The 21,472-nt window shown below is 39.5% G+C and overlaps 1 protein-coding gene across 3 annotated transcripts in view; it reads right to left on the bottom strand.

Annotated features, from left to right (window-relative positions):
- Positions 1-9,655: 9,655 nt before the first annotated feature.
- RAB9B (RAB9B, member RAS oncogene family) overlaps positions 9,656-21,472 on the bottom strand; it is a 69,631-nt gene continuing 57,814 nt past the window's right edge. Inside the window, exons 6-9 of one of the 3 annotated variants that reach the window (XM_032269337.1) lie at positions 21,301-21,365; positions 20,073-20,212; positions 14,247-14,322; positions 9,657-13,068 (exon numbers count right to left, since the gene is read on the bottom strand). In XM_032269337.1, the coding sequence (XP_032125228.1) occupies positions 12,421-13,026 (606 nt within the window). In that variant the 5' untranslated portion in view covers positions 13,027-13,068; positions 14,247-14,322; positions 20,073-20,212; positions 21,301-21,365 and the 3' untranslated portion in view covers positions 9,657-12,420. Of the gene's footprint in view, positions 13,069-14,246; positions 14,323-19,329; positions 19,557-20,072; positions 20,213-21,300; positions 21,366-21,472 lie in introns of those variants that run through there. The other 2 variants (XM_032269340.1, XM_032269338.1) reach the window with 2 other exon arrangements.

Below are 21,472 nucleotides of genomic sequence, written 5' to 3'. Positions count from 1 at the left end.
GGTGGGGTCCTTACTATGAGATTAGTGTCCTTATAAGAAGAGGGAGAGACCAGAGCATGATTTCTCTCTGTTATGTGAGGATACCACAAGATGGTGGCCAACTGCAAGCTAGTAACAGGGCCCTCTGGAGAGCCTGACCATCCTAGTCTTGGATTTCCAGCCTCCAGAACTGTAAAAAGTAAATTTCTGTTGTTTTTAATCACCTAGCCTGTGACATTTTCTACTGCTGCCTGAGCTAAGACAATGATGCTGCAAGAAACCTTGCCATCAGAGCAGCTAAGATGAGCCCCCATGGAGCCACTGCCACACAGCATCATGGTCCAAACTGGGGCAGACACTAGTGCCTCCTAATCCATTCTTTCATGTATTCATTCAATTTCTTTTTTTTTCTCAGAGGCAGAGTCTCTGCTGCCCCGCTGGTCTCATACTCCTGGGATCAAATGATCCTCCCACCTCGACCTCCCAAGTAGCTGGGAATGCAAGTATGTACCACTGTACCTGGCTTAATTAAAAAATCTTTAGCTAGCACCTACCCTGTGCCTGGCCCTGCACTAGGTGCTGTAGGGTGCACAGCAGGCCCAGGCTGCAACCTTGTGGCGCTTAGGGGCTAGTAGGGAGGAGCATCACTGAAGAATCACACACATGAAAGTGAGACACGATATAATTTTTTAAACCCCAAGATATTGTGAACACCTATATGATTGGGTAAGGGCCCAGGAAAGAACTCCAAGGAGGTGATGTTTAAGTCTGGACGCCAAGAAAAAGAAGGCACCAGCTAGGCAAAGAGTGAAGGGGAGATTGGTGCAGGTGGAGGGATGAAGTGAGTTCCTGCCTGCCAGTTACGGCATTCCCAAACTCTTTCGTCTTGGCAGAGTGTGGCTCTCTGAGGTCTGTATGTCTGTTGGCTTCTACTGGCCTAACAAACTCTCTGACTACTGCCATCAGGGTTTTGCATCAGAGTCACCAGAAAAACTTGGTAAGAGGCAGATGTCTGGGCTGCCCCACCCTTAGAGACTTTAAGAAGCTCATTGTGGGGTCCAGGAATCTACATTTTGACAGAGCCCTCAGGTGGATCTGCTACAGGTGTTCTACTGTTCTGTGAACCCTTCCTTGAAGGCATTGGCAAGATAAAGTCTAAATGCCATGACATAACCTGCGTGGCTCTTCAGCTTTTCCTATCTATTGTTACAGCTGTCTTGCTAGTCACCTTTCTCCAGGCTTCTCATGCCCACTCCCACCATACCTATCCTCCACAACATTTGAGTAATCATTCTCTTACCCAAACCTAAGCTTCCTACCCCTTTGCTTAAAACACCCTCTTTTATTCCTTGCTCCTTTCATGATAGGTCTTAACGTGGTATCAATCATGCTTCTCCCATTTCCCATTTACTCTCTTGATCTTCATACCTCAAACTGTGCCTGATGCTGAGTAGACAACACATATTTATTTAATTGCTACAACAATGAGGGACTTAAATATGTTATATTTCACTGAAGGACATGGGGATATTTCAAGTCATAAAAATCATGTCCAGGAGGGAAAGAGCTGTCTTTAGATATTGGAAGTCCTGTGTCATGTGGAATCCTTGTTTTGAGTGGCCCTAGGACCAAGCAGTGGAAGTCACAAAAAGTCAGAATTTACTCAATATAAGGGATCATGTGCGATTTTTGCAAGATGTAATGATCTGCTTCAAAAAGTGGTATTTCTGTCACCTGAGGTATTCCAGCATTGATTCTTTGGTAGGCATTTGGTGAAAATATTCAAGCATTGGATGGAATTTGGACAAAACAATCTACTAGCAAAATCATAGGATTCTATGGGGAAATAAAAGTGAAGAGGAAAAGAAAAGAAAACAATCTCTCCATTCCAGGGAAATAAAGTATTGTGGTTAATTATCATCTCACTACACAACATGCACGAAATGCTTATTCTCCATACCATAAAATAGACCTAATAATAATAACGCTTACTTTTTCTTTGATGACCTGGAAATTAATGTGGGCTCTTGCAGTGTCTAGGAGTCCACATTATAAACATTAATTCTCATTATAATAGGATGAGGTTATATTCGTGTGGAAATGCTTTTGTTGCCCAGGCTGGAGTGCAATGACGCAATCTCAGCTCTCTGCAACCTTCCCCTCCTGAGTTAAAGCAATTCTCCTGCCTCAGCCTCCCAAATAGCTGGGATTATAGGCATGTGCCACCACGCCTGGCTAATTTTGTATTTTTAGTAGAGATGGGGTTTCACCATGTTGGTCAGGCTGTTCTCGAACTCCTGACCTCAGGTGATCCACCCACCCCAGCCTCCAAAGTGCTAGGATTATGGATGTGAGCCACTGCGCCCGGCCTTCAGCTGTAACTTTTTGAGACACTAAAAAATTTCATGTAAAATCAGTCGTAGTGTGTTGCTTAGGAAGCCAGAAAGCTATGCATGTTTTATTCTGCCTTTATGAGTAAAATTAAGTTGCTATCTGGAATTTCCCCCAGTATTTTGAGAATTATGATTAAGGTCAGTACCTAAACATTTAGCACCATCTCATAGTTTAAATCTATTTGATTCTCTTCAGTTTAAGAAAGTACATAGAATATATTATTATTGTGAAAATGAAAACATTCAAAGTGTGAAGTACTTTGCCCTCACGATCATCTGGAAGATGTATATTGGCTTTTTCCATGATGATTTTATAGAACAGGTGTAAACATTCTAAATTCATGGACACCTTAAACAACTTAATTCTTCCTTATGGGTCCAAAGGAAATGGTGTTCTCGTCATTTCCCCTGGGTCAGACCCATATCCACCTGGGCATATATATCAGCCAGAGGTAAATTTAACTAATAATGTCTTTCTACTACTTTATTCTTAAAAGTTATAGAAACATTGAACAAAGGGCAAATGTAACAAATCTCAAGGTTTTGCTTGCAGCATAAGACATTCTAAAAAAAGAAAAAAATTATCTGCCAGAATATCATTCTGGCAGAGAGTTTTTGACTCTGCCAGAATATCCAGTAAACATGCTTTTATTACTGTAACTAAAGAAATATTCTAGAAAAAAATTAAAAAGTGTATCATGCAGAGACACAATAGCTTTCCAACTCAATTTAGTATATACAAAAAATTGCCTTAGTACAAAGAGCCATACCATCACAAGCTGAAGAATAACACTACAGATCAGAAGACTCATTTGGCTGAAATATAGCTAATAACAAGAGCTAATGTCTTAATCTTCTTAGGTTGCTACAAAAATACCATAGACTGGATGGCTTAACAATAGAAATTTATTTCTCATAGTTCTGAAGGCTGGGAAAGACCTTCAAGATCAAGGTCTTGGCAGATTCAATGTCCGGTGGGGCCCTCTTCCTGGTTTGCAGACAGCAACATTTTTCTTGTGTCTTCAAAGCAGAGAAAGAGAGGGAGAAAGAGAGGTGTCCTAACTCTCTTTTTCTCTCTTTTTGGAAAGCGGGAACAAGGAGTCTTTCTCTGTCACCCAGGCTGGCATGCAGTGGCGTGATCCACCTCTTGGGTTCAAGTGTTTCTCGTGCTTCAGCCTTCCGAGTAGCTGGCATTACAGGCACACCACGCCTGGCTAATTTTTGTATTTTTTGTAGAGACGGTGTTTCACCATGTTGGTCAGACAGGTCTTGAACTCCTGGCCTCAAGTGATCTGCCTGTCCCGGCCTCCCAAAGTGCTGGGATTACAGGCGTGAGCCACTGCGTACAGCTTCAGTTTTATTATCTATAAAAAGAAGGGATTGGATCAAAGTACTTTACAGTCTGTTCCAACATTTGACCTAAAATGGTACACATATCACCATATTTTCTGCACCTCATGCCTACACTGGAATCAGTCTTCCTTTTTTAGAATTCTTTTAAAAAACCTGTTTGTTTTAAAGAGACCTTTTTGCATCTATTAAATACTGCAGTCTGTTGCCAATGATGTCACAAGAACTGTTTTTATGAAGTTATTTTTAATAATTTTTAAACCCCAAACACACTTAAAGTCTGGTATAAATTTTGTCATAATGGTCATGACAAAGGAAATATCTACTCTGACATCTGTTTTTACTCTTATTGTCAAATAAATATACTATTACTACATGGGAGCAGCTGATTAACATCTTGAAAGATAGAAATAATTTATTCCTCATCTATTCTGTGTCAAGCATGTTGCTAGACACTTGTGCATATATTTCTCATAACCTGTAAAATAGCCTGGTGGAAGGCATTATTTTCTCCCTATGCAAACTGAAGAAACTGAGGCACAGCAACGTTTCACAACTAGCCCAAGGTAACACATCTATTCAGTGGCAGGACTCGAATTTGAATCCAGGAAGTAAAAATGTATGTGTTTATAGCATCGTGAATGTACCAAATGCAACTGAATTGTACACTTCAAAATGGCTAATGCCGTATGCGAATCTCACCTCAACTTTTAAAAGTAAAACAATTTAAAAATCAGAAAAAGAATGTGTTTACAGTTTGTGTCAATTTAACTAAATCACAGTATGGTAAACCTGAGCGTGCTCATGACACAGCTCTCTGACTAGCCAGCTCTATGGCCTTGAACAAGTTGTTTAACCATTCCAGACGTCAGTTTTCCCATATAAAGTAAGGAAGGGGGTTCGGCACCTGGTCAGCTTGAACAGGCTGTAGTCAAAAGGTTTAGTCTATGGAGTTAACACTAGCCGGTCTTTATTGCCCCCTTGTGGTTGAAAGTGGAACTGTTTCTATCGCTGTATTTGTATTTAACACAAGGCTTCGGAATAATCTGTTTATTACGGCAATAAACTCAATTCAAACCAGTCATTTGACATCAAGCAATTAAAGCATCTGGATGAATGAATATTTTTTATTTCCAGTAATTCTTTTATCATGCTGACAAAAATTTAGATTTATAACCTCTTTGAACAAAAGTAGTCTCAAATACAATCAGGAACAAAGGACAAATCATATAGGCATTTCTCTTTCCCCGACCCACCATAGTTTTCCGATTTATCAGAACATAACCTTTTATATAATACCATAAGCAAAATGAAAGGGCAAGAGCTATGGGAGGGAATTGCAGAAAACCAGCAATGTGGATAAGATCAAAGGTTAATACCCACAATATAAAAAAAGATTGCCTTGGAATCAATCAGAAAAAAATGAATGTTCCCCACCCCTATCTGGGTTCATTCACTAAAGAAAAAATAAGAGTGGTCAATAAATATATAAACAACAATTACTCTCAAACTATTAAATAAATGTAAATGAAAACATGAGATAATTTTTTCACCTGATTGCACAAATGGGGTTAAAAAGGAAGATAATATTCCATACATTTGGGTGTCTGGAAAGATAGGTCTCCTCTTATTCTACTGGTGTTGATGTCATTTGGGATAACTTTCTAGAGGTCAATTTGCCAATATATATTAAAATTAATGAAAAATTCATACTCTTTGACCTAGAAATTTTACCAGTAGGAAATAAACAGAGGTGAGAATTAAAATTGATATTAGGGAACTTCACTGCTGCTTTATTTTATGAAAAGAAGGCAGCTGGAAAACAACCTAAATGTCTAGCAATAAGTGTTTTATTAAATGTTTAGCAATATGGGTAATTGTGGTAAATCCTTCAATACAATGTTATACCAACAGAAAATATAATCTTAGAAGAATATATGTCTTAGAAAAAAGTTCAGCACTATATACATTAGGTGAAAAAATACAGTGTGTGCAGTATGACATCAATTTAAAAAATACATAAATATATTAAAATCTACACTAAAATGTTAAAATCTGCTTATCTCAGGGTAATAGGATTACAGATGACTTTAATTTTTTAATCTTGTTTTTCTATTTCTTTCATTCCCTTGTTTTTCTACTGTGGATGTGTATGGCTTTTGTAATCAGAAAAAAAAAACAACATTTTAAGGCATTTATTGGCGACTCTATAAGTTTTCTAGCAGGGAACAAATGGAAAAAGAGAGAACTCAGAGGCTACTGGCAATTGTTCACCTATCAACAGAATCTATCTTGAGCAATACATTATATACCATTTCTAAGGCAGCCAGGAACAATGTAAGAGAAAAGAGATGATATGAGCCTGTTTCTTGCTTCCTCATGAATGCACCACAGGAAGGCATGATTTGTATTTTTACTCTAATCAATATAGCTAATGTGGAATTAAGAGCTAGTTCTTTTATTAAGGCAGCTTTTCCCAATTCTTTTTATCAATCAATTAACTAGACGGAGCACAGCTTGGCAGGTCTGATTAAAATTCAGGAGCGCTATAGTGAGACCCATTACACATTTACCCATAGTTCATAGAGCACGAAAGGAACTGACAGATTACTTAAAAATACACATGCTTCACACACAAAACCTACCGTTTAAAAAGGCATTTATATATAACTGAATCATCATTCTCTGTGTTTTCTTGGAGAAGGCAAAGAGATTTATGAAGACACACAGATCACTGCGGCAGTGCCTGTATGCCTACAGGTGACAGCACCACATCTTGAGCTGTGAAGATGCTTATTTTCAGTGGAAAAATATTAAGTAACTTTTAACCCCCTAAAAAAACAAAAACAAAAACAAAAAAAAACACCCTTTCACACATTATCACCACTACCGTCACTAGCAGAGTAAGAGATCCTTGCTCACCAGTTTTTGCAAGCATATCCTAAGGAAGCATTTGGTAATTTTTCTTTTATTCCGTAAACATGCCTAGCTTTTGTCATTCTCTCTTCCTTCTCTTAAAGGGAAAGTGGTAAAGAATTAGAGCTCTGGCTGGGCACAGTGGCTCATGCCTGTAATCTCAGCACTTTGGGAGGCCGAGGTGGGTGGGTCACCAGGTCAGGAGTTCAAGACCAGCCTGGCCAAGATGGTGAAACCCCATCTCTACTAAAAGAACAACAACAACAAATTAGCTGAGCGTGGTGGCGGGCGCCTGTAATCCAAACTGCTTGGAATTGCTTGAACCTGGGAGGCGGAGCCCATTGCAGTGAGCCGAGATTGCACTGCTGAGACAGAGCCAGATTCCATCTCAAAAAAAAAAAAAAAAGCATGATAGCTCTATTGGTGATGGAAACTTTGAGGAAATTAAAGTGACCGGTTTGGAAAAAGAAAACATTAGTGAATATCCGAAATCATGCACATTAACGTTTTATCAAAATGTGCATGCCATGGTCTGAATGTTTGTGTCCCCCCAAAATTCGTAGGTTGAAATCCTAACCCCTAAGGGGATGGCATCATAAGGAAATGGGGCCTTTGGGAGGTGATTAGGTCACAAGAGTGAACTACTCATGAATGGGATTAGTGTCGTTATAAAAGAGGCCCAAGAGAAACCCCTTCCCACTTCCACACAGCTAGAGCATGCTATCTGTGAACTAGAAATCAGGTCCTCACCAGACATTGAATCTGCTGGTTCCTTGATTTTGTACTTCTCAGCCTCTAGAGCTGAGAAATAAATTTCTGTAGTTTATAAGCTAGTAAGCTTATAGGTATTTTGTTAGTCCAGCCCAAATGGATTAAGACAGTATATTATAGTTGATCTGTCCTAAAATCAAGTGTAAGAAAAGCACTGCACTGTAATAAATTTTACATTTCCACAGGAAGGAGAGAAAAAATCTAAATGATTATCTGGATCACCAAGGAAAAAAACTGCTGCAAGATCTACTTTGGGTAACTTAGATGAAAGTAGAGATGTCCATCCCACCTCCCATCTTGAAATTACTCAAATTGATGCCTCAATTTTTCAGGGTGTTTTAAAAATACAGTTACAGGATGGAAGATCAATCATGTATTCCACACCTTCCTCTTTCTGGAAGAACTATCGCCAAACCATTTCCAAAAAATGAGACCATACTAATTCTTAAGACATCATGAGGAGATTTCCCATTGGGTTATGAATAAGGCAGAAAAACAGCAAGGAAGTTAGCCTTCTGCTTTTAAAATATCAGTTATGGACCCCAGTGTGGTGGCTCACACCTGTAATCCCAGCACTTTGGGAGGCTAGGTGGGTGGATCGCTTGAGGCCAGGAGTTCGAGACCAGCCTGGCCAATATGGTGAAACCCCATCTCTACAAAAAATACAAAAATTAGTTAGGTGTGGTGGTGGACTAGGGAGGCTGATGCATGAGAATCACTTGAACCTGGGAGACGGAGGTTGCAGTGAGTCGAGATCAGGCCACTGCACTCCAGCCCGGGCGACAGAGCAAGAGCCTGTGTCAAACACACACACACACACTCACACACACACACACACACACACACACGTTAAGCTGGGCATGCTGGTACATGCCTGTAATTCCAGCTACTCAGGAGGCTGAGTTGGGAGGACTGCTTAAGCCCAGGGAGTAGAGGTTGCAGTGAGCCAAAAATGTGCCAATGCACTCCAGCCTGGATGACAGAGTGAGACCCTGTCTCAAAAAAAAAAAAAAAAAAATCAGTCATGAATGAACAAATCCTTATTAAGTGGCCTATAAATCTATGGCTTTCTATATTCTAAAAGTTACAACATTATAGACTAGTCAAAATGATTTGGGGTGCTGCGTTTGAAGCATGGTCTGATAATTGTTAAATTATAATCCTCAGAGATGGAAATGGTACATGTGGCAAAAAAAAAAAAAAAATCTGTTTCCCAGCAAATTCCCCACCCCCAATTTCAACTGGCCAAAGTTGTATCAGGCAAAAGTAGACAGAGGGGAGAAGAGAGTGAAATCTGTGGCAGATGGAATCAGTGTAATGAAACTATATATGTTGTGGAGAGACTTGTGTCCATAATTTAAAAATCGCCATTATGTATTCAAGGCATTTGGTGTTAATATATCTTTAAAATCTAATATGTGAGAGGCAAAAGAAGAGAATAGTTAACAAAATTATTCTTTGCTTTTCTTGTTTCACCTATATTTTCATGTTTTCCTAAGGTCTGTACAATTCACCAGTCAAGAAAATAAAGGGAATATGTCTATTTATATTTTATGATGGTTTAACATTTATTTTATTTTTTATGCAACATTGTTTATTATATTTTTTTCTTCTTTTATTTGTATAAATTTAGGGGGCACAAGTGCAGTTTTGTTACATGGATATATTGTAGAGTGAAATCTGGGCTTTTAGTGTACTCATCACCAGAATTGTGTACATTTTATCCATTAAGTAATGGTTTTGAATTATAATAAAGAAATAAAGTGGAAAGCTAAGATTCAATTTCCAGTCCCAATATACTTCCTGCATTAGAAAGTGGTTGAGCCCATGAATTTGAGGCTCCTATGAGCCATGATTGCACCACTGCACTCCAGCCTGAGCAACCGAGGGACCCTGTGTCTAATAATTAAATAAATAAATAGAAAGAAAGTGGTATAAAATAAAAAGGACCTCCTTGCCCCAATCTTTAAAGTTTGCTTCATAATCAGTACAGCAGTATCTGATCACTAGATAGTGGCTGCTTGGAGTACCACATGAAATGTGATCCAGAGGCCACATCCAGTGCAGCCTGAAAGAGTGACTTGGTTGATAAGTACTGTCCATCACACCCACCAATTGCTCAAAAAGAGAAAGGGAAGGAAGAAACACAAACATTGTATGTTGGTTGTTCAAAATGCACTTTTTATTCATTTTAACACAGATGATTTTTTACAGTTGAAAGAAAATATTTGATACACAATTTTGAGGTGTTTTTTTTTTTTTTTTTTTTTTTTTTTTAGCAGCACCTGCAACAAGAGGATTGTGGAATACCTCAGGGTAAAGTAGAGATGGCTGGGGCAGGCACAAATTAACCTGAAATTCATCAATCCACTAAAGACATATGGAATCTGAGGCCCCTGAAAAGTTAGCCAATATATGACAACAAACTAAATAAATATTCTGTATGATATTTTAACGGACCATTGAAAAACAGTATAGTCCTAATTAGAAATATATTATTCCAAAAATCTAGCGTTCTTTAAAAAAAACACCTATTGAAAATATTACACTGCACATTCTAGGGTACACAGTCAATTTCTAAACCTATATGCACAGTTCTTGGTACTCACAGATTTCAGCCTTTGGTGTTTTTTAATCTTACCCAAACTATATGTCAGCACCCCATGGAATGTTGCTTACCAAAATGCCACTGTTTATGTCACTTAATGTTAAGTGCTTTCATTAAGATATTGAGTGGTAATTTGGCAGAAAGCAATGGTATGACTAAGAGGAAAGGGGCTCCAGTTGATGTGTCAATAAAATTAACACTTGTCTTAGATGGACAGGATGCCTATGAATCTGATACCCACATAATTTATTTTTACTCAAATGACCACATGCCACTCTAATAGAGACAAATACTTTTGTGAGTTGATGGAGGTCATTATGATGAAGGCCTGAGATCTACAAATAGAAACTATTATAAGCAGAGTGCAAGTAGAAGGAGAAGGCCCCAGGTCTCATGCACTTAAAAATAATAAGCATTTAACAGTTCTGACGTACAGATTTTCACCCTAACATGATTGTAGCAAAATGATCATAGAACTTGGAAACCAGTGTGGCTGGCTATAGGCATAGGCAGGATAGGGACCAGTACTTAAGAGCTGTGGGGTCCCAGTTCTGACTTTGACTTCTGGCATCAAAGTTAATTGAACAGTGGGGTCAGGATTATATCTTAATTGGAAATATTGAGTACGACTGGGTTAAACACTGTCCTCTTCTTTTCTATTTTGTCAAAATGTCCCAGAGCTCTTAAAGCACAGAAGTCCTACATGTAAGTAAGGCTGATTCCATATGTGCCTACAATGGAGAGTTCTAGGCTGTATTCCTATGAAAGCTCCCACCCACTTCCTGGCCTAGGTCTTTTTCTGGGGTAATTTCTGTCTGTCACTATTTTTATCATAGATGTTTTAAAGTACAGATTAAAATTTATGCAGGACAAACAGATAAACCAACAAGAACCAGACTGCATATTCATAATACAGTATATAACTGGAAGTCATGGTAACCAAAATTGTCAAACTATTTTTATATTGTAACATGGGATCTTTAAAATGTTTTTATCAGGGCACGTAAAGATCACTCAGAGCTCAAGAATTTTTCCTGCCACAGTGCAAAAGCAAAAGGAAGAGCTATGTAGTTGCCGTTAAAGATTGATCACAGAATGGTTTGAGAATTTTTAACATCCCTCTCCATAGTCTTACCGGTTATCATCAGATGAATCTAACTACAGCATGGCACAGATGTAGTTTATAGATTCATAGAACTTAGAGCTAGAAAGGACTTTATACTGAGCATGTAGCCAGTACAGAAAATCTTTTTATGGTATTCTAACAGATGGTCATCCAGTGAATATTTTCAGAGGCAGGGAGCTCACTATTAAGGCAGTCCATTCCACTGCTGGACAACTCTGATTATGGGAAATTCATTCTATCACTGGGTTAAAATCTGCTCTTCTGTCACTTTCAATGTCCTGATTAGGCCAGTTGAACATACAGTGCAACATACAAGAAACCAGTTTCTTCTCCCTCAATAAATATTTGAGTTAAGGAACCTTGTAAGGAAAGTTCATTATCTCCCAATGTTTTCTGAAGCCTTCTCCATGAGCCCAGCATGGTGGATCGAAGGACCATCTAAATTATGAGCAGACAGCACTGCATCCAAATTCATATACTAAGCAGCATTTCTAAGTTGGTAAGAGGTTGTCAGAGAAGCAACATCTCTATGCAGCAAAAGTAGATTTAGGAAGTAAAAGCAGACCAACCATTTATTTGCAAAGGTGGTTGGCATATTTAAGCATAATTCATTCACTAGTATCCTATGACTTCAAACACAAGAAGTATAATCAATTGCCAGTGTCATTAGAGTATCTCTTATTGAGATGGTATTTTTTGAAAAGCTCAGATGGGAGCAAACCATACATAAGGATTTAAACAAGTCAGTGTACATCATTATACTTTTGCATTCCTAATCACTACAACTTCCTTATACTTCAAGCCTAGGAATCCTTGTTCACATTATTATTTTTATTATAATACGGCTCAAAGTCTGATTTTTTTCCCTTTGGCAGAAATGTCAGAAACTGCTTGGCAAGTCTGATAGTGACATTTATTAGTTGATTAATGGAACACACTTAAGAAATAGCTGTAGCTCTTTAACTCCTTCATGCGGCTGGGTTCTAGGTTTAAACTGTGATTTAAAAAATATTAACTCTCTCAGGACTAAATCTTTCTGATATGTCCTGAGACACACAAGATAGCAGAAATCAGGCAGAATAGACTTGGCTTGATAAAGCTTTTTTTTTTTTTTTTAATCGCTCTACACTTCAATTTGAAAGGCTCTGTTTCACAATTAGAACCTTATCTCTTACCCTCTTGTGTGTGTGTGTGTGTGTGCACTCTTAGAGGGGCACAGTTATTCTTACACTACTGACTGACCAATTCGGGGCATATTTTTAAAAGGCTCCCTATCTTTAACAGCATGAAGACCCTGCTTTGGAGCCACTGTTCAAGTCAATGGTGTGACCCAACATGCAATGCTCTAACTGTTCCTCTACAGCCAACACCTGCCTGACAGCTTCTTCAAAGGCCACTGTCACATTAGTGTCATCTTTGGCACTAGTTTCTAGATAAGGGTAATCCCCATTATCCATGCACCAGGCTTGTGCCTCCTCAGTAGTCACTTGCCTATCCTCTTTGTCTACCTTGTTACCCAGAACTACAAAGGGGAAATGCTCAGGGTCCTTCACATCCGCATAGTAAATAAATTCTTTCTGCCAGTTACCAAGATTCTCGAAGCTCTGCCGATCATCCACGCTGAAGGTCAAGAGGCAGCAGTCTGCTCCCCTGTAGAAGGGTGTCCTAAGGCTCTTGAAACGTTCCTGCCCCGCAGTGTCCCAGATCTGGAGGGTTACAAAGCGTCCATCTACCTCCAGATCTCGATTTAAGAACTCTACCCCTATGGTGTGAAAAGCCTGGGAGTCAAATTTGTTGGTTACATAACGGTTCATAAGCGAACTTTTCCCAACTCCACCATCACCCAAGAGAATGACCTTTAAGAGCAGGGATTTCCCACTCATTTTTGCGGCACCAGAAGGGAAGGAGTTTGTAACCAAGAGAACCTGAAAATAAAAGGAAAAGTAGGAGGGAAAACAGTTAAACCTGAAATTGAAATCAACTTCATAGCAAATTTCTCTGAATTATGAGGACATCTCATTCAACTTCTCTTGATTTATGGTCGTTAATTGATGTAATAAAGCAGAAGAGATAAAACCCATTTTGCATAAAGGGAAAAATAGGTCTTGTTTTTCTGAGGTCTTTTGTCATGCCAGAAAAATGGCTGAGTGCCATTGGTAAATGGACTAGCAGACGGTCCTGTAATTTGGTTCAGTTCTGACCCTATTCTAGGAGAGGAAGCCTAGAACAGGAATGCCACTCAAATGTGTGACGACTTTAGCTTCCGGTTTGGACAGTTCCAAACGATAGGCAAATAGTATGAAATTGATTTGGGGTTTGAAGTCTGCTCCTGATGGATACAAGAATTACTGAGAAGAGAAAGCTACATAAACTGGATTCTTGATTCTGTCCATAGAGGTCTGGGACAGAATCAGACAGGACCCCAGAATTTGAAAAAGAGAACAAAGTTACATTTCTTTAGGCATTTACCCCATTATACTTGCATCGATAGGAACACCCCCTCAAGTAAGGATCTTCTATATTTTTTTCTTCATGGAACAATGGCATTTAAGTTGATGACAACTGACCGATACCAATATAACAGCTGTTGTTAAGGAGAAAATCTTGAATAGCTTATTAGTTTTTGGATTTAGGTTTTAATTTCATAATAGCAACATTTGAAAACATACTGTAAAATTTAAAGTACTAATATTTATACAATACCTTACTTGTTACCTCCACAACATGTCTACACATGGAATACCTAGAATGTGTTTTAAAATAAAAAGATCAAATGCTTACTGAACAAATGCTAGCTTTTGCTATATTCTGTTAGGTACTCTCACACTAGGTCTATTGTGAAAACTCAATAATGATAAGGTTAATTGGATGATATTTATACAATAGACCCAAAGGGAGGAAAACCAATTATCAATCAAAGGAATGCATGCAAAATAGTTTCTGGAAGCACACATATTTGAATATAATTTTACAAAATTTAGTGGCCCTTAAAATGATTTTGAAATGCATGTGTACTAGCTATATATTTTTCTAAATATTCACTTTTAAGAGATCAAATATTAAAACATCCCAAATCCACAGTATGCTCCCTTGAAATACCTACCCAGTGGGTTTGTTTTGTCACAATTTAAATATTTTCCTTTTTTCCTGTTGTTGTTTTATTCTTTCTTTTTAGGGTTCTATAAAATAGAATAGAAAACATTATTTTAAAAAATCTATAATAAAATAACATTAAGGCTATAATTAAAAATACATTCAAGTCAGAAAAAAAAAAAGAACCCATAGCAACCTCAGGTAACCTATAGACGATGCTTTTCACAAATAAAAGTTTAAAATCCTACCAATGCTTAACATAAGCAAAACATTTTTATTCCAAAAACTTTATCTTGTCCTAATTTGTACTTTGTATAATTTTTAAGTTTTATATTGTCTTTTCATTGAATTCTCCATTCAAAGTAAAAGCAAATCAAAGAAAGTAGATGATATTCACAATAGATGACATTCAGGAAAAGGAAAGTACTGAGCAATCTAAGATATGTTGAAATCCTAAGTCAGAGATGAAACTTTTTCCCTTTATACCTACCAACATTCCCATCTCCAAGAAAGTTGTTAATGCACTCACCAGTCTGTCTTGAGGTTTTCTCTGTATCTGATTCCACATAATCAGAGAGCAGGAAAAAATTGCGTGTGTGGGCTTCCTGTTTACAATAATGTATATTCTCTTGGCTAATTATTTTATTCATTAGTTTAGGTCATCTCTCTTCTATATTTTTAAAAATTCGAGACAGGGTCTCATTCTGTCACCCAGGCTGGAGTGCAGTGTTGCAATCATGGCTCACTGCAGCCTCCACCTCCTGTGCTCAAGTGAACCTCCTACCTCAGCCTTCTGAGTACCTGGGACTACAGGTGCATGCCACCATGCCCGGCTAATTTTTGTATGTTTTGTAGTGGTGGGGCTTCACCATGTTGCCCAGGTTGGTCTCAAGCTCCTGGGCTCAAATAGTCTGCCCACCTCATGTTCCCACAGTGCTGGGGTAATAGGCGTGAGCCATCGCACCTGGCAGGTCATTTGTCTTAAACACCAGTTTTAATATTTAGCTGGTGTTGTTAAATGTAAATATGCCTTCATTTAATATTATAATTAATTGTGGTAAGAGTCTTATTTAAGCAGCATCAAGAGTACTGGTCTAAGAAGAAAAACAGTTTCTAGATTTGTGTACTTTTCTTTCTTACTGAGAAAGAAAGAAGCTTTAAAATATATCTGCTGCTTAATAATCTCATGTTATTTTCTACATATAGATAAAACTTATAATAAGAATTTACTAGATATCTAATTCAGTAATTATGAATTTAAATAATATCTCCTAAATGGATAGGCTTTATGCTCCTTCTTGGTTTATATATACTCTACAGAATTCTCAAGTTTCCTACAATTCCTGGTTTTTGTCCCCTTTGTTTCCTGCTCCCAAATTGCTGTCTTTAGAACTAGCTCAAGTAACAAACATCTCTTTAAATGGAGATGAAACAAGTGTTAGGACACTTCTTTATTTTTTTTTTTATACCAGTCTGTAGGACAATGTTACAGAGCAGAACTCTTGAACTCTCATTTTAAAAAGCAACAGAGGTACAAACTTGGGCATGATTCTGATGGCTAGTATTAAGGGTCCATGCCAAATGAGCTTCCTTAAGTTCCTAGCAAACAGGTGTTCACATCATTAAAAGACTCACTGACCCTACTTTCCCAGTTGCAGATAAACTCAGTAGACAGGTCAAGGACTGAGTGAATATGGAAACCCAAATGCTCAGCTCCAGGAATAATGATGATGTATTAATAACTGTCTGAGATAATGCTGCAGTTGCTTGTGCATTTCCTATTTGGTTATGTGCACACATAACTTCTGGGCCTATAGCTTCTATGCCAAGGAAAAAAAAAACAGGAAAAGCAATGTGGTTCAGTGTCAAGAGCACTAAGCTAGCTGGCAGCAATCAGGATACCAGGGTCTTCATCAGTGTTACACCATTTGTTCATTTTATGAACTTGGGCAGGTCATTTAATCTTTCTGTTTCAGTATCTTCTTACATAAAAATAGAGCAGATAATACCTACACTACTTAACAGGATTTGGGGGAGAATGAATAGATTCTGAAGTTTGCAAAGATTCACAAGCATTTTTTGAAAAATTTGGTTTGAGATTTTTATTCCTCTGGCTCCTCCACCTCCTTTCATGTACTAGTGGGGGCCTTGTGGCTCAGTATTAACCCTTCTCAGAAAGGGCTAAGTATAAGAATTCTTCCTTTTCTCTTTCTTCCATATTTGAGAATGCTTTGTTCTTCAGCAAGCTTGAACATCTGTATATGGCACAGAATCTCAGCATTGGAGGGACCTTCAGGGTCTTCTGGTCCAACCCTGCTACTGATATTTAAGAAAATGCTATAGCACCTATTGTGTGTTGTGTCCTTACTAAGGAGAGCCTACACTCTCCTCTGCTGTCTTCAACTCCCTTTTTTTTTTTTTTTTTTTTTTGCTAAAAGTAAAAATGAATACAGTTTAGATTTGTCTCCTTACCTTCTGAATCCTGCTGATTTTCCCTAGAAATAACATTTTCTAGTCCTGTGCTGCCATCCTCATTTTGGCTCACATCTCCTCAAATCTAATCTATTGTGAAAGTTCTTCTTTCCCTGCCTCTGGTTTCTCCCCACCCAATCTACTTTGCAAAACTTCATCACTCAAACATCCACTGGGTGTAGATACTGTTGGAAATTAATAAATGTTTCAGGCAAGGCCTTGCCCTCAGAGAGTGTACAAATTAACATGCAAGCTTAGGATCTCATAGCTTACAGTTGAAATCATATAGTTATACTTCCTTATTTTGTTAACAAACTTTTCCTGTCTTTCTGATATGATCAATTTTAAATTCCTGGATAGTAAGCTAACTGTTTGTGTACATCTTTGAAGCCCCTTCAGTGTGCAGCACAGGATCCTCCATGGAGATAATAAATATTTGTTTACCAATTAACTGATTAGGTAGGTGCCCAGAATTAATGTTTCTGAATTGATACCAAGGTACAATAGATCCATAGTTCTGTTAGATGTCCAAGTACTATTATTTATAAGGTGACTAAAGAGCAGAAGTTATGAACTTGACTCGATCGTTTTCTGGTTGTGACATAATAGGAATTCTACCTGTTGAAAGTCAAGGGAAATGCTCGAGTTTTCCTTCCCCTACTCTCACATTTTAAAAATAAGTATATACATTTCCTCGTTCCTACCAAAAACAAGAGCAGAATAATTATCTCCACTTGATGTTGTCAGTGGGTGCTGGCATCTCTGTAATCATTCATCATTGTTTGAAAATGAATGTGATGTCCTTTAGTACATACTTAAATTAAAAAGAACCAGCACAGTATAAAAGCAAATGAAATCATTTTTTCCTCCCCCAGAATATGCTAGATTTAATCCAAACCTTTAAACAAAGTAGCATTAAGCAGGCAAATGAATTCTTTGATGACAATAAATATGTAAATAGGAAAGTCAAATGCCTTATGCATGCCTTATGGGTCTTTTATCAGGTGAGCATTTGGACCAAAACACTTATTCTGATTTTGATCCCATTCAGAGAAATATCTGGCTCTAAGTCAAATATGCGAGAGATGCAATTCCCCTTTCCTACCCCCACAAACTTATTAATCAGCATTTTCTAAGGATAGTTTATTCACTTTTTATCCCTATCAGGGTCTCAGTCTTGGACAGTGAGGTAAATTAGGAATTCACGTAACCAATACTCCCCAGCTCTTTGTTCTTTAACACACTTGAAACCTTCTGAATCTCCAGTGCTTGCACCCACACGGCCGCATTCAAATTATTACATTTAGTTGGAGATTCTTAGAGGTGAGGGTGGAGGTGGGGGAGGAAACAGTACAATGAAGAAAAAGAAGTTGAACCTTTGGAAATAGTACATTTTAGTATGATGATGGAGAGAAGAGAGGCAGAAAAGCAAACTGGCATCAGTTCGTTGCCATGGAGTGGAATGATGCTCAAAATCTGTAGTGCAGATTGCTAAGAGGCAAGTCTTGAGAGGGATGTGTACTTCAGGGCTGGGTAGGGGAAGCGCAACTGGGGAGGGCTAGGTAGTGGATGAGAGTGACATTGTTGGAAGTCTGTACAGGAGAGAAGCCATGATTGGACCTGCGGGGAAAGCCCATCTCGTGGCGACACAGTGGTAAGGGTTACTCAATTCACTGTTGAATGCTGGCACAATAATTGGAAATATTGCACTGAAGAATTGGGCGCGGCTATCTTTATGTAAGATTCAACACGAATGAGAAATGATTGAATGTTTGAGTCCCTGTAACTTAAATGGTGTAGGTTGTTTCCTGTACAACCCAATACTTGGCGTTGGTGGTGGTGGTGGGTGCTTCATAGAGGGGAAGCCCTCTGACGCACTGGATTCATTTTGCAGAACTAACAAGTTATTAGCTACATCCATGCTGACTCCAAATGCCACAGCTGTCATGCCACTGAAACGCTATTCCTACATCATGCCCACATTTATATCCTATATGCAACTCGAAGGGTCCAATGTGGAGTCTCGCGACTAACCTTTCACTCTTCACAACAACAGCTCTAAGGCTATGAGCCCAAAGACACACTAGATAGCAATTTGGCAATGTCCCCAGGCCACTTTTCACCCAGTAGACTGCCCAGAGACATAGGTAGATAGGTTTGGATGACATCAAGCGAGCTGAACACAAGGAAAAGAAGCTGCCTTAGGAGACGACAATGCTGGCATCTCTATGACAGGGGCACTGTTAGCATTAGGGACCTAGAAAGTGAGGTGTCACGCACAGTCCCAACTACCTCCGACCCAGGTCCTCTCACCTCACCCCAGCTCTCAGAGCAGGCCGGCTGTGGCGCATGCGCACTGAGCCACACCCGCTCCCCACGGAGCCCTGCGCCTCTCTGCCAGGCTCTGGCACCCGCTAGGGATTACTCAGCAACGCCCCCCTCCACTGTCACCTGCCCCCAACTCCGACCTCAAGAGCGGCTCAGTACCTTTCCCAAGCTACGAGTGGCCCCGGGAATCAACTAGACTTTCCTTTCTCCCTCTTCTCACAGGCCCCCCACCTCCCGGCCTTCCGGGTCCTCCACCCCCTAGCCCCTGTTCCTGCCCACGCACAGCACCTTACCCAACACAATGGGAAGGAAACAGGAAAGGGCCGCGGATGCCAGGCAGGTCAGCTTTGCGTGCCGGGAGTCCGGCTCCTCAGCGACACCGTCACCGCTCCTGCTGCCTCCTCGTCCTCAATGGGGCAGCAAGTGCGGCTTGGACCTCGGTGGCCTGCCTGACAGCTGCCGCTCGCGCCCGCCGCTGCCGCCGCGCAGCGTCTCGCGCCCGCGCCCGCGCCCGCCAGGGGAGGGGGCGGGGCTCGCGCCGCCTCCTCGTGCCCCTTTCTTGGCTCTGGGGACCCAGTGTAGCCGCCTCTCGCCCTCCATGTGGCAAGCGCTCCCTGGCTCACCCACTCTTCTTTCATGCTTATCGTCCAACCCTGGACTCCCTTGTCCTCCTCCTCCTCCCCTAGCGGATTAGGGGCACCGCGGCAATGGACCGTCAAATATTGCTCTCCCACTTAGCTCCTCTGCAGCCTGGGGCCTAAGCCCTCAAGCAGGGCTAGCCACAGCCCCACATCCTGCAATTACCCTCTGATCTACCTCATTTATCCTAGCTCAAAATCTTTTAATTTTGCCACGACGGTAGTACATACAACCTCTTGTTTCAAATAACTCAGGAAAACACATTATCACAACACATTGCTAGGCTCTCTAGCTGGCTACTACTTATGAAATTCTCAGGCAGTCAAAAAAAAAAAAAAAAAAAAAAAGGCCACATCTGTAGCACAGACATGGAGGACACACTGCCCTTTACCCTTACCAGGTACGATTCCAGAGGGCCACACAGGGGGGCATTACTTGAATTTCCCGGAATTGCTGCTGGGGCAGAATTTGATGTTCTCTTCTTGTTTTCTGCAGCCCTCTGGTACCTCCAACTAGTTTTTGATTTTTTTTTTCCCCCTGGAATTGAAGAAGCACAAAGCTCCTGAGGTCATTTAGCCTGCACTCCACCTCTCTGTCAGGCAGATCCATCTCTGAAGCTTCCCCATTGTCTGAAACCTGTGGCACAGGCCCTCACTCACCTCATGACCCCTCAAGGCCCTCACACATACCCACTACTTCCATCTAGGCCACTCTCCCTCTATTTCTTGACAAAGCAATCACGCAATCAATCTCTGCAGGCCCCAGCTTAAATGTAACTTCTCAGGATAATCTTTCTAGATAACCCCAGAACAGAGATGGTTGGTGCCCCAGTTTATACTCTTGTGGCCTCCTGTAACTTGCTGCATTTTTTCTTCATAACACTTATCCATTTTTGGTGGTATATTTAAACGTATGATTATTTGGTTGGCAGCTGTCTTCCCTACTAAACTATAGTGGAGAAGGACTATGAGGTCAAGGACAACGTTTACGTTCACTGTCATATGCCCAGAACCTAGTGCAACGTTTGCTGCATAGGACATGCTCAGAAAATATTTGCTGAATATCAATGAATGCTGTATCATTAATAATTGTTATATTTAAATAAAATAAGTGGATGTAACTGAATCCCTTGTGCTCTTATTTAAACCAACACAATTTCCCACACATACACTCTAAAACACTCTTCTGATGAAGAAGGGATTCATACAATCCTATAAATCAATTTTTTATCATCCATTTTAATCTATTAAAAAACTATTGAGCATGGGCCCCAATATATGTATATGGATTTATAGATTATATACATGTACTACTGTACATGTATATATTACACATTACTTTATACATTTTAATGAGTAAACATTAAAAATACTCCAGCACAGACATTTTAAAAGAATGAGAAAAATAAATATATTGATGTTTCAATGTTTTCTTTCTGCACTCCAATAGTTTTGTGAATGCTTTAAATAACAGTCCTTCATATCAGAGTATCTCGTCTTTAGGTGTAACAATCTAGACTACTTTTTCATTTTCTCACAGATGCCATTTTCCAACAGTTTAATCATCTTTGAGAACCCCCTCAAACCTACTGGCAAGTTTTAAGGACCTTTTAGTTTCTAAGCTACCTTGTTCTGTAGTCAGGATCTCATAACTGCTGAAATCATCACACGTTTAGTGAACGTTGGAACACCTAAGGGTAAGAAAAATCATTTCTTAGATCAAAGACTCCTACATGTAAATCCTATATTAAAGTGTCTCCAGAGGCCACTTAAAAAGCAACTACTACTGTCTGCCTAG

This window comes from Sapajus apella, unplaced genomic scaffold (assembly GCF_009761245.1).
Source record: "Sapajus apella isolate SASKATOON/1434 unplaced genomic scaffold, GSC_monkey_1.0 scaffold191, whole genome shotgun sequence".
NCBI classification, from domain to species: Eukaryota; Metazoa; Chordata; class Mammalia; order Primates; family Cebidae; genus Sapajus; species Sapajus apella.
This window is presented reverse-complemented; position numbering and strand designations above follow the sequence as displayed.